Raw genomic sequence first — 13,518 nt, 5'->3', positions numbered from 1 at the left:
TGCAGTGGCACGCTTTTCTTCCATCTATGTTCCTTACATCAGGAGCAACTATGTTTATGGAAACCAAGCACAACCAGAGGAAAACTGCTGGTTTTCTTATTGCTTTTCAGTAGCCAGAATGAGAGCTGAGATCTGACCCAGCTGAGTCCAGGAGGAAATCAGAACAATCCATCAACTAAATGGACAAAACTTAAATCACATGTTACTAGCATATTTATATCCTACTAAGGATTTTACTGTCTTAAAAATTATCTTAAAATTCCCTTTTATTATTTCTGTTTCATGTCCAAGATGAATTTTGGAAAACAAAACCCTCATATACTAGAAAACAATGGGGTTACTTTCACTACTGCTGAAGGGGAGTTTAATTTTCAGGTTCTTATGTATATTTCAAACACTGCAAGGTAATGACATCTTACAGGAGCTAATGGAAAGACTGAAAACAGTTGCTGTCTTTTAAACAGAACCTTTTAAAAATATTTAAATCTGGGGACAAATTGAAGCTAACAGTACCCTTTACAATACGTAAAATTAATTTGAATTTCCATGAGGTGTTTGCTGACTTCATAGAAAATAGCTATATTGAACTCTAATAAGCTGTATTTTCAGACTGCTTTGAATGTCTTATATTATCCTTAGTGACAGAAATATATCAGATTTCAAATTAATAGCCTTACCTCCCTACAGAAAACATTTAATAAGCCACTGTTAATCAAAACACTTTCAAGCTTCTTTTATGTAAACTTTTCCTGTGATTTGTTTTACAAATACTTTTTTCAGTTCAACATAGCATAATTTCACAGTTTCTTATTTCATGTACGTACGAAAGTTAAAGGAAGTACAACTGAGCATGCATCGGAGATGATAATACAAAGTAAACGCATTTAGTTCTCCATCTCTCTCTCTCTCCCCCACATTCACTTATGTATAAAGCTTAAAAAGTTGAAATCAACATAAGGGTAAAATTAATTGATCTTTCTTTTTACTGACATTTTGTGAAATTAAAGTATCAAATATTAGCAAATGTGTTTGTATGTCGGTATGGGTCACATTTCAACTTCATTCTGCTGCTTTCAAACTAACAAGTTTGTCTAAGTTCTCAATATTTTTTATCCTGCTGAAAAAATGGACTGAAATTGAAGCTCAGGTTATTTAACGGTTAATTAAAAATCATCCTTTTCTCAAGGCTAAAACTCATGAGCTGTATTTATGGTTGTCCACGGTATTTTTTTTGTTGCTATCAGTAGTTTATATGCATAACAAGTACAAATCAAATGAAGTCACTTCCTGCAGTCTACATTAATAGTTTCTAATCTGTCTGAACAAAGATAGGTTCCTCATGGCTGAAAGTTGAAGCCATTTCAAACAATCACACTGAAAATTAGAGTTTAATTTTTCAGCTTTTCTTCTTCCTTCCTACACTGGTTCACCATTAAGTCATGCAAAATTATTTCCAGAAAGAGTGAAGGAAGTAACAACAGATTCAAAGAAAATGACTTGCTATTTTTATTTAAAAACAGTCTATAATATCCTAGCTTGTCTCAGCCATTATACCCTCCTCTTTTGGGAAGTTCTTGGTAGGCTAATCAATTTTACTGTTATAACCCCTCATGAATGACAAAAATTGTTCAAGGCAGACTCTCCTTTTGCCCAAAAAAGGGTGTTTGTGCCCAAAAACTTGCAAAGAACATTTTTTTCCAACTATTTAGTTGGTCTAATAAAAGATATAACATTTACCCAAAGAACCTTGCCTGCCTATGTCCTTAGACTAACATGACTACAACCAACACCCCACAAAAACTGCTAAATAATTTCAATAGGATGCTGTATAGAATGCTGGCATTTTCCTGCTTTGTCCCTGTCAAAGCTGCACATGAAAAGGGGGTATGCATACACAACAGAAGGGTCACTAAGAATTGTTGCCCCCTATGCAGAGATGCCAGAAAGCAGGGCAGTAGTGTGCCAAGCAGTGGACAGTCAGGGAGAGAGGAGTACTGAGCACTAAGGAAGGGGAAAGTGGTGACTACTCAGTCTTACAGCACATGGGCTCTTGTTCTCACCTGCTCCCATAATGCAGATTCCCTTGACCAGGACCCAACCTGGGTCCTTGGTGTGGGGGGGGGGAGAAGGAAGGGGAAGGGGAAGGGGAAGGGGAGGAACGAGGCATAGCCCAGCCTTGCAATGATGGGAAGGGAGTCTGATGCAGCCCCACCCAGCCCCGCAGAGGGAAGGGACCTTGACCCAGCACTATGTGTGGGGAAGAGGGCTTGACGCAGTCCCAACTTGGCCCTATAGGAGGAAGGGGGCACAGCCTGGCTCCAACCCACCACGGGACTTGAGGGTTGAGAATTTGGCAGCAGGGGATGATGGCTGTATAAATCGCTACTGCTCCCCCAACTCCACATTTCTGGACCTGGAATGTCATGGCTCTGTAGACACACTTGACACAAGGTTAAGCACCCTGCTCTAAGGCTCTAAGTTATAATAGTAGCAAGTTATTACTACCTGGTATCTAATGGTCTAAATACAAAGTTAAGTTGATGGACACACATCATTTCTTAGTACATACCATATTTTTTAAATGGCCAACTATCCTCTAGATCAGTGCTTTTCAACCTTTTTTCATTTGCAGGTCCCTAAAAAGTTTTAAGCGGAGGTTCAGATGTTGTTGGAAATTTTGAATGGAGGTACAGACCCCTTTGTATTGAAAGTGTGGGTATTTGCATACATTTGATTGATCATAGTCATAGTCATCTTTCATGGTTTCCTTAGACATAGTCTGCAAATCTGTGAACCACTAGCAGGCCCACCAGAAAGATTACACTGGATGAATAGAGTGTAAATTTTCCCCTCATTTGCTAGATCTGGCTCAGTAAATTAGCATGATGAAGTGAACAGCATCTATATTTACTCTGTAGCTAATGAACTTCAGCCTCCAGGGTAGGGACAGTTATTACACGTAAACTGACTTAAACCTGTAACAGAACAGAAGTTCAGTGCACATAAACCAGTTTCAAAATGGCTGAAACTGGTTTAAGATAAACCTGATTGAATGTAGTATTAAACTGAACTGCTTTGGGTCAAACCTGTTTATGCAATGTGTCCCCAGACCCCTTCCTGCTTTAAGTTAAACCAGAGTCCCACAGCATCCCAGATGCTTTGCAGCCCTGGGCTATGCTGTCTGTTCCAGAGAACAGGGCTGGCCCCATCCCTTGGCTCCCTAGCCAGAGTTCTGGGGGAGACTGCAGGCAAAGCAGCATCTGCCTGGCTTCCCCCTGCCCCACCCCACCCTCACTGCTCAAGTGGGGATTCCCCCCTCCCTCCCATCTCCCACTGCATAGACCGAACCACACAGACTCTATGCATGTGGTATACTAGCTAATGCTGAGAAGTATCTGTGTTTGTATATGTCTCCAGTTTCACTGGGACAGGCAGACAGAACAGTGTACACTTAGGGCTTTTTGGAGCTACTCAACAGGTCATCTGGTAATGTCCGTCTGTTCTTCCTTTGGGAAAAGCTGTTTAAGAAGGGCTTGAACTAATGAGAGAGGCTTTTGTTTTGTTGATGGGCTGATTAATGTTGTGTTATCAGCTGCCTGCTGGCTCCCTTGCCTGTCAGGTTTGCAGACAGTATGAAGAAGCAGGAAGAGAGAAATAAGAAAGCTCAGTATCATCAACAGATGCATGCACTGCATACCTCCCTTTGCCTCAGAGTTCTAGTTTGGGGCTAGGGGTTAGCAACACTCCCACCCCTTGAACAGCAAGCAGGGAAAAGCCTGGGAATGTACAGGCAGGGTGGGGATTTACACCCCTCCCTAATCAGAGCGTCCTTCTGGGACCTGGCCATGACCCACCTCAGCTCAGCATTGTGCAAGGGAAGGAAGGGCTGCTTTAGCACCACTCAGCTTCTAGCCTGAGCTACTGCAGGCATGTGCCTGCATTTCTTCAGTCCAGAAGGAATGTCTGTGCAGTTGCAAACTGATTCAATCTAGGCAAGTTAGACTAACCTGGAACGATTGAATCAATACAGGCTCAGGCTTTTTGAATATCTATCCCTGGCCCCAGAGTTAAAAGTCTGGCACTATACTCATTCAATTGAAAACTTGAAATGTTGTTTTTTGACTTACTAGGTTTCAAAAATTCTGTTTAGGTGGGATATTCACTTATGGAAAACCTTTATCAGGCAGGGATTTTTGTCGGTGTTATCTTTTATCAGACAAGCTATTTTTTTAAAGGATTCTAATCAGTAAAGGTCTAACAGCATAACTTTGACCTTTATTATTAGTTCATGAGCAATGTCAAAGAGGCAATGCCAACAGATATGTTTCAGTAAAACCATAAAATGTCCATATGCCTAATTTATATAGATGCAATAATTTATTGTGTGTGAATGTTTTAACACAGATTTAGCTTTTCTCACATGAGAAATCTCTGTTCATCTCTGTTGTTTTCCTTGTTTCATGATCGGCCCTCTAAGGTAGTAACCTTGTAAAGATTTATGACTGCTCTTCACTTTCTTCCTATGAACTTCCTTATTTTACTGCAACAACACACCTGTCAGTAAAATTAAGCATATGCATAATTGTTTGCAAGAGTGGGGAGGCTGATCTCTCATCGCTTCATTACCCTTTGTTCCCAGTATCACTAGACTACTTCATTTTACTCATAACTACTTCCAAAGACTTCCAAAGCTACAACCAAGCATGTGATATAGGAGCATGTTTTATAAGTTTCAAAACCCACCATCTAGACAAAAACACATAGTGTCATGTGTAAAACTAACAGCATCGAATGCACAACCAAGCACATAGAGCTACGCGTTTAGATGTCCATTTCGTGCTGAATCATACTTGCAGGTTATTTCCCCCCATGAAAATGTTGAGGTTCAACCTGTAGCTTAAATGCTCTTACAAAGAATGGAATATTAGAACTAGAATACACTTCAAATGCAGAAACATGCAAAATATTGCACCAGTTTCCATCTCAGTGTAAAGCAAATGCTTAATGATACATCCTGTTTCAAGCAATCACATTCTGCAGGAGTATACATTGAATGATCTAAGAGGACTGCTTGAGTTGGAGAACTTCTACCAATTAGCTGTCTTTAAAACAAATACATTTATAACTAATATATTTAAGAGAAATGTGTGATCTGTCATGCTGCTAATTAAAATGTTTCTTTTGAATATCTTCAACGGTAAGGAAACATCTGCAAAAGACATATCTAAAGAATTCAGCATTTGGTTAATTAAAATATTCTGAATAGCCTTTCCCTACTTCCCTTACTTATAATTGCTTGGAACATGAAGAGTCATAACAAGGAAGTTCTGCACCCTGGGTGACAGGAGCAGCAGCCTGGCTGCTGGCAGAACCAATGGTGGCCAGCCAGCAGCTTTAGTGGCTGCTATTCTTGCACGCCTCTCCTGGCAACATGTTGACACCAAGGGCTGCTTCCCCAGTCATCCTTCCTTAGTTATACTAGTGCCACGACATACAAATATACCTAGAACAAGTGATATGCTGTATACATTTTTACTTTGTGGAAAACAAAGGCTACTGATAGACATGAAAACAAAAAAGCAGTGCTTTACTGGAAGAGGCATCATATCAGTTTGACCCGGTTTGCCCAATGTCTGTACAGATGGTGTGCTTCAGTGGGGCTTTTTGGTGCTTTTATCAAATAGCTGATTGAACAACAGTCACGTGTTCAACATCATAGATAGAATCGCAATCAGAGCTAGAAATATATGGCCAGATTCAGTAAACATGTAAGCAGTCCTGCTAAGGTCTGTAGAACTACTCAAGTGTTTTGAGTTACATATATTTTTAAGAATTTTGTCAAATCAGGGTCATAGTAAAAAAATACTGACTTCTATTGCTGTGTTGTAACAACTAGGCAGCATGACAACATCACTTCATCTTGAGTTTGCACTTGGATTTAAGTTGGCATATGAGGAAACTAGGCTGCATAACTTTTCTCCAAAAGGCAGAGTTTCATGAAGCACTTGCTACTGAACCTAAATACATAAAGGTTGGGGCTTTACTCTATATGATTTTTATCAGTAATTTTACATTTGATTTCAGAGTTCCTCTCCTGTTAAACCAATTCTGGACCTTTATCAATAAAAAATGCGGACTTCTTATTAACACCTTCTCCCTCACTAAGCATTTTTAAAGAAAATAAAGCATATCTCCAAAGCGACGAAATGTGACTACAATGATGGCAAACCATCCCTTTGCTTTGTGTGGTTCAAAACAGACAAGTAAGGTAGACAGTTTATTTTAAAATGATACATAGATTTTGAGGGATTCTAGGTCCCCTGACAGAGAGATCTATTAGTTGGTTATCCTTTCAAGAATAGTAAAGCTATGATATACTTTAATCAAGGGAAGAACCAGTTAAGTTAATTCTCACATATAAGAAGTAATGAACGTGACAGCCTACACAAATGAATGGAGAGTTAATTTAGTCAGTTAAAGGAAGCACTTTAGTTCCATTAATATTCATTATTGCCTTTTACTTTCATTATACATCCTCCTTGTTACTCATTAGTTTAAAAAATCAGGTTTAGACAAAAGTCAGAGTGCCATTTATGTATTTCACATGACACACTAAATTGAGATAAAAACTTTTGCTATTAGGAACAAACCTATAAATATTATACAATCCTTTGTAAGAAGGAAAACAGAAACAGTTCTTACTAGCTTGCAAATTATATTTTTAGACAAAATCATGCAATTCTAGTGTGGGATGACAGGAAACATGTCAAACTCCTTCAGTACAATTTTCCAAGTACCCTAGCGTTAAACTAAAGTCTAACTCTGCTCTGTCTTGTTTTCACAAGAGGACCCATTCAGCACCATGTGCTCCTTTTCAGCTGTCAATAAACAGAAGCAGTGAATTCCCCAGGGCTTCACAAAGCTAGTTAGACATAGCCATTCATTTCTTCAGGAAAACAGGGCATTGATTTAAGAGAGTTCCCAGGGAGCAGCTACAACAAAGAGATCAAAGACCCACCTCCTTTCCTTCATTGCTTTCATTAGGCCTGGCTGAGAGGAACAGCGACAGGTTTCCTGAAGGCAAGGAAAATGCCCAGCAGACCACCTCACGGTTCATTCAAATTCATCTGCTTCCTACATTCCAGTGACAGTCCAGAATGTTAACCATGACAAACCCTCACATTCAGACAGTATAATATACTGCACACTAGTTCATCCAAGGATTGAAAGAAAAACAAGCTCCAAGGGAAGTTAGCTGCTTCCCTAGTTGGTTGAGCTCCAACAAGCATCTGACATTTCATAAATATTCTTTCTTTCCTTAATTTTCCAGGTGAAGGCTACTAGTCAGAGAGCTATTTACGGTCTCATTCATTCATCATGATGAAATTTCATTAGGATATTTGGCTTTCAGTTTGATCCCAAACTTTGATAATTTTGTTACTGAAATTCGGCTGCAAGTCAGGGCCTCCTGTGCTACCTGGCTGTGAAATTTATTGTGCTATCCACCCTGGGCTGCGGTTTCTAAGATTAATAAGAATCAAAGCCTTTTCAAAATATCTTTATGCTGTTTCTAGCTCCGAATTTCCAGCCCCTCTGGGAGACCCATGGGCCAAAGGAAATGGCAGTACAGGACATGTTTGACACCCTTGGTCTAGATCCTTAGCATACCCATCACTGGCATCCAGATCTCTCACAAATATATTAAAGCAAAAAGTGCTCTTATGAGAGTCCATGATCACACCGTTAGCCATTTCCTTGGATATCTGGTATAAATTTCCACCATTTGGTATATGCAGACCACCTAAGCATTGACACCATTGCATAGTTAACAAGCCCTAGTTCAAGTAGAACCCCAGACTGGGATCTTCAAATGAGTTGGAAAAGTACCTATCCTGCCAGCAAGGCATGATACCATCCATGTGTCCAGAGTATGCCTAGTGACTGCTATTTGCAGGATCCGATGCAGGCTACTGGGATGTGAGGAGGAAGGAGCAGCACAGAGTCCATCCAAATGATAACTGGGGGCACAGGTAAACACAAGATGCTTGAGTGAGTGGTATCAAGCTTGAGTAGGAAACAAAAGGTTATTTCTTATCTACAGGAAAAGTTTTCCAGCTGGTATTTGGAGCTAAGAAAAGTGCCAATGTCTAGACTGCCAACCCTGTAGGCCAATGATCTTGAACCTTTTTATGGTAAAGATCACTTTTGGTAAGTAAAGAGCACCCCAGGATCTACTATTGCCTCCCACCCCCTCCCCCGCTCCCACCCTGCTCCCCACACTGGCCCCTGATCCACACCACCCTCCCTCCTGGACAAGCGACCTGGGCTCTGACTCCATTCACCCAGCCGGGCCGGCAGGGGGCATGACTCAGCCCAGCCATGTGCGTCCTGCCTCTCCTGATCATGGAGCCTCTGACAGACTGAGATCAAATGTCAGAGGCCCCAGGATCAACTGCTCAATCGAGATTGACTGGTTGGTGTTCACTGATGTAGGCCCTTAGTCTGGCTACTCTTCCAGACACTGCATTCCTGACTAGATTAGGTGGTTTCCCACTCCTCTGACAAACTAAAAATTTCTCCGTTAGGCACCCAACTTTCCCTATGCATTGTGACATCATGTGCTATGGGTAGACATTTAGTTTCAACACAGCAAACTTCTGGGAAATTTTCAGCACTAGAAAAACCTGGGAAGAAGGGGACATACAGGTATTTCAGCCCCCCTGACTGGAGAGGGGCCCAAGAAGCAGCCAATGGCAGGGGGCTGCTCCTTGGGCCCCTCATCCCAAAGGGAGCTCAGAAATTGTCCTCTACTGGGAAGAGGTCAGGCTGTCAATCATCTATCAACTGCTGAAAAGCATAAGCTACCAAGGACAGCCCCCTTCCTGGCAGTACCATTCCTAGAGCTCCAGCTCTTGTCAGGCAATTCCCTCACCTTAAGCCTAACATCATCCCTCTCTTCCCTGCCTGCTCTACCTACTTGAGGGTGGGGGGGTGGGGACAAGACAGCTGAGTAGGGGTAGGGGTAGGGTACGGGAACTCCCACTGCTACCTGAATAGCACCAAGATGCTCTGGGACTGTTCAAGCAGCAGTGGGAACTGGCTGGCAGGGCTCTACAACAGCTTGCTGCTGGACAAGTGATCAGGGAGCCAGCACTCTCCCTCTCTCCTCCTTGGAGGGAGGGAAAGTATAGGACTGTGGGATGCTGAGAGTTTTAGGGACAGTGCCATGTGGACAGACATTACCCATAATGCCATGAAAGTTGTCCAGCTGGATAAGTCACCGGTTGAGAGAACTGACAAGTTTGTGTCAAAGTCATGGTAGTTTCCTGCCACAAATCACTTAAATGCTTGTAAGTTCACTTTTTGTGCCAGGAAAAGGGCATATTTCCTGACACAAATGTAATACCTATCCATTGCCTTAGATTCTCTGCTTCACTCCCCCATCTATGGAGACACAATGGAGATAATATTTCTTTTCTACCTCACTGTGGAGTTGTGAGCAGAAATATACTAAAGATTGTGAGGTGCTCAGATACCAGGATGATGATGGTCATATGAGTACCAGAAATGAACACAAAAAGGTAGGATAATGAAATAAACTAACCACCAGCATTGTTGAGTAAGAAGACTGTTGTATTCTAAATAAAGGAAAGCTTTTCAAGGTTGTCAGTTTAAGTCCTAGATAGAGCATATTACAATAACCAAGCCTACATGGTTATTCATCCCAATCCAAAATGTCTCAAGTAAAATTTCCAAGGTTATTGATTAGAAATGTAATTACAACATCTATATAAGGATTTAACACTGTTGAACTGGGAGAAACAGAGAAGTCTTTTTATTGCTCACTACATTTAGATGCAATTAGGAACTGTGTAAAGGATTAAACAATAAATGTCATTAAGCTCCTGCCACATGACAGATATAGATTTAGAATTAATTTTCCAAACACTAACTGTGCAATTCAATCTTTTCTCAGTGACATACAGCAAGCACAAATGTTTGTGCTTCCAGACAAACAAGCTCTGGAGCAAAAAGCCAAAGCAGCAGCAGGACCTAAGTTATAAATCAGCAAAATAGGATGCAAAGAGACCAGAATAGGTAGTATTCTCTGTTATACAAGATGTCTCCAAGCTTACTGTATCCATTATAAATCTTTATTTCTCAGCTTTTCCTAAAGCTAAAATGTATTTAACTGTCCAAAAGTTGTCTAAAACTAGGTACTGCATTTTCTCCAGTGTGTCTGTGTTTCAACAGGTATATCAACTCTACAATGTATCTGCCAACCATTAGTCTATGTACATCTACTATCTGGTTTCAATTATCAAGAACAATCCAAATATTTCTTTGTTCTTCTATGGAAATCACAGAGACCGGATCAAATTTCCAGTTTCCCTCCTATGACTGTCTACATATACTGTTTCCCATGGTTCCTCTATTTGGTGATAGGGTTTCACCTGAATGTAGAGAGGAGGATAACAAAGCATACATATATTTACACATACTATATTTTTTTACACTAGATAAGTGGATAGAATAGAAAACAAAAGTAGAAATTTAATTGACAAAAGTTTATTGTAGGCATCAGAAATGAAAAGGGTTTTTAGAAGTATTTAAGAGAGAGAATAGTGGTTTGGCAAACTATACCAGAAAAGGCTTCACAGAAGGAAATACAGCTGTTTCTTGGAAAAGCAGACAAACAAGTCAGTCACCACTGGCAAAAAAAACAGGACAGGATACATACCAGTAAAAGTAGCCTAATATTAGGGCAAATTAGAAAAGCTAGAAAGGATGATGTTGTAGGATCTTGAAGGCAATGCCAGGAAGTTTGAACTTGCCATAGTGGAGAAATTCAAAGAAAAGGTATTATAGTCAGAACAATGAGCTGAGTATCTGCACTTAGCAAAAATTCAAGCAGTAGAACCTGAGGTTCTCAAGCCCAGAAAGGAGCCTCTTGCAATAGACACAGTCAATGAGAAAGATGCTGATGGTGATTCTTGCTGTCTGGACAGAAAAAGAAGGGAAGGATATTAGAGATGAGTAGCAAATGGGAAAATTTGAATATGTCATTTATGAGTCTAAGATGAGCTCCAGACAACAGTCTGGTTGACAGGGAGGACAAGGATATGTTTATCACTGATGCAGAATGAAGGGAAGTATCACCAGCAGTCAAGATACCACAAGCCAGACTGCAATCCTGCAGCCTTTGCTGACTTCATAGAGCAACTTTATTGAGAATGCCAGAACAACAACAAAATACAGATCTCTTTGCACTGGCTTAGTAGAGCTAGCCAGCATAAAAATTTATTTTTGTCTCTCAAGTCACCTAATGGAACCTGAACACACAGATGGAAAGCATCTGTTCAATACAAATGCATCATATTTGCTAGGATTAAAGTGTTATAGCCATGACAGTCCAGGAGATATAGGAGATCTGAGAGGGAATGATTTTATCTATTTATTTATTTATTTATTTATTGGGGGGGGGGGCGTGATATCTATTATTAGACCAACTTTGAGAGGGATGTTGGACAAACTTTTGGGCATGTAGTGCCCCTATTCAGATCTGTGTAATGGCCAAAACTGAAGAAGAACACAGTGCATCTGAAATCTTTTCCCAACTCTACAGTTGATTCATTTTTGCTAGTCATTTTTCTCGATTACAGCCATATTTTCACTGCATCTCTCAAACACAAGTTGAGGCTTACCATGTTCAGAAAAAACAATAAAGTCCCAAGACCATTTGAAATTAAACAATTCTGTCTTAGCCATGCTAATAGTATTGAGAGGGTGCCCCAACACATTCAGACTCGCAGAGCTAAGCCCTTGCTGATGCATATGTGATCTTCCTCTCACTCAAGAGCATGTAACAATTAACATATTTACTAGTAGGTCATGTCTTTTTTTTTAAACTATGTAAAGGGACAATCAACATCAAGTCAACTTAAAAATGAATGTAAAATAAGAGTCTCAGGTACAGCACTAACAATTTCTGTGGTTTTACAATTGTATTTTCCTTTTGTCTCTGTTGCTGAGAAAAAGAACAGCTGAACTGACAACAGTGAAATAAAACAAAACATACTGTCAAATGTAGAAAGTAAAAAATAACCACAGGGAAAAGGAGAACTTTTTCTCTCCTCTCATTTACTCATAGTAATCTTACATGCTACTTTCAACAACTGCTGATAAAACTTTTTTAGACAGAAGTGCAATATTGAAGTCTCTGTAAATCTCCATCTGTTCTACTAATCAAGTGCCAGATTTTAACAACTTTAATCACAGTGGGTGCATCTACATGTGCAATTAACATGACATAATCAACTCTAAAACAGTTCTCACCAGAGAAAACTGCTCCCAGGTGCAGAGTTTACACATGTGCTCAGGAATGCCAGGGCGAAGCACCCCTGGGCTGGCAGGAGACCTAGGAAGTCAGCCCCAGGCTCTGGGTGGCAGTGTCAGGCAGCAGAGGGGCTGGCTAAGGCTCAAGAGTACTAAAGTGTGGGGCTAGGTGGTAGATAGCCCCTGTCACCATCTACACATGAGGTTTGGAAGAGTAAATTACTTCACCATAAATACTATTGTCCCCGACAGTACTATCCTATGACGGAATTAATTAACTTACTGCATCCTAATATCAGCATGCATGTAGACTGATATTTTATTGCAGAGCAAATTAGTTAACTCTGTAGTAAAGCACATGTGTAGATGCACCCAAGTAGTACTTTACCACAAGAATCACTCCCCTAATTAATACAAGAATTCTGCAGAGGTCTTCTCAGAAATGCTAATTTAAAAAAGCAGACATGATATTCAAGATGAGGCATTCATTCTGAGTACACCTAAGTATTTTGCTAAAAAAGTAGTGCTAAAACTTACTGGGGGAAGGAAGTTTACTTACATAGAAGGTCTGTGGACATGTTTACAGAGCAGCCAAAAAAACCCTATATAAAAACAGTAAAAAAAAAGAATCATCAGTTTTCTACATTAGCAATATACATATTTGGCACTGAAAGAAACAATCGTATGTACGGCCAACTGTAGAATCATAGTATTATAAGGACACATTTTTACTTTTTGATTTTGCTGCAGTTGAAAGAGCCCACACAAGGGACAATGTAAATTTAACATAGAACTTCAGTGTTATCTATAAATAGTTGCTCCATTCTTTATGAGACAGATGGATTTTTTCTGAAGTGATTTAACAGGGAAATAGTTTTCTATTCTGGAGAGAGAGAGTAACCATTTTTTATTCACTAACTTTGATTCTTTCTTTAATTTCCAAAAAGTTAACCAATGTTACTCACCATACACTGTTCACTCACTGAAAACTGGTATGCAAAAGCATTCCTTAATGCCCCTACTTTTACACCTTAACTGCTATTTTTTGCCTCAGAGACTTTAGCCAGAGGCTACAAAAGTCAAAAGAACAGACATGGACACTTCCTGTAGCACTACAAAAATGTTCCTGGATTAAACAAATTTTTCTGTAGCACTGTATTTTATAGCACTAAATGCAACATT

General features: G+C 40.0%; 1 protein-coding gene across 3 annotated transcripts in view; it reads right to left on the bottom strand.

The window, feature by feature from the left end:
• Positions 1–12,940, bottom strand: part of PLAGL1 (PLAG1 like zinc finger 1) — a 48,305-nt gene extending 35,365 nt beyond the window's left edge. For 2 of the 3 annotated variants that reach the window (XM_019550137.1, XM_019550138.1), the window contains exon 1: positions 12,896–12,934. In XM_019550137.1, coding sequence (XP_019405682.1) covers positions 12,896–12,897 — 2 coding nt within the window. In that variant the 5' untranslated portion in view covers positions 12,898–12,934. Of the gene's footprint in view, positions 1–12,895 lie in introns of all 3 variants that reach the window. The other variant, XM_019550139.1, reaches the window with a different exon arrangement.
• Positions 12,941–13,518: the final 578 nt, after the last annotated feature.

The sequence above is a fragment of the Crocodylus porosus genome, unplaced genomic scaffold (assembly GCF_001723895.1).
Source record: "Crocodylus porosus isolate Cpor-Errol unplaced genomic scaffold, CroPor_comp1, whole genome shotgun sequence".
Classification (NCBI taxonomy): domain Eukaryota; kingdom Metazoa; phylum Chordata; order Crocodylia; family Crocodylidae; genus Crocodylus; species Crocodylus porosus.
This window is presented reverse-complemented; position numbering and strand designations above follow the sequence as displayed.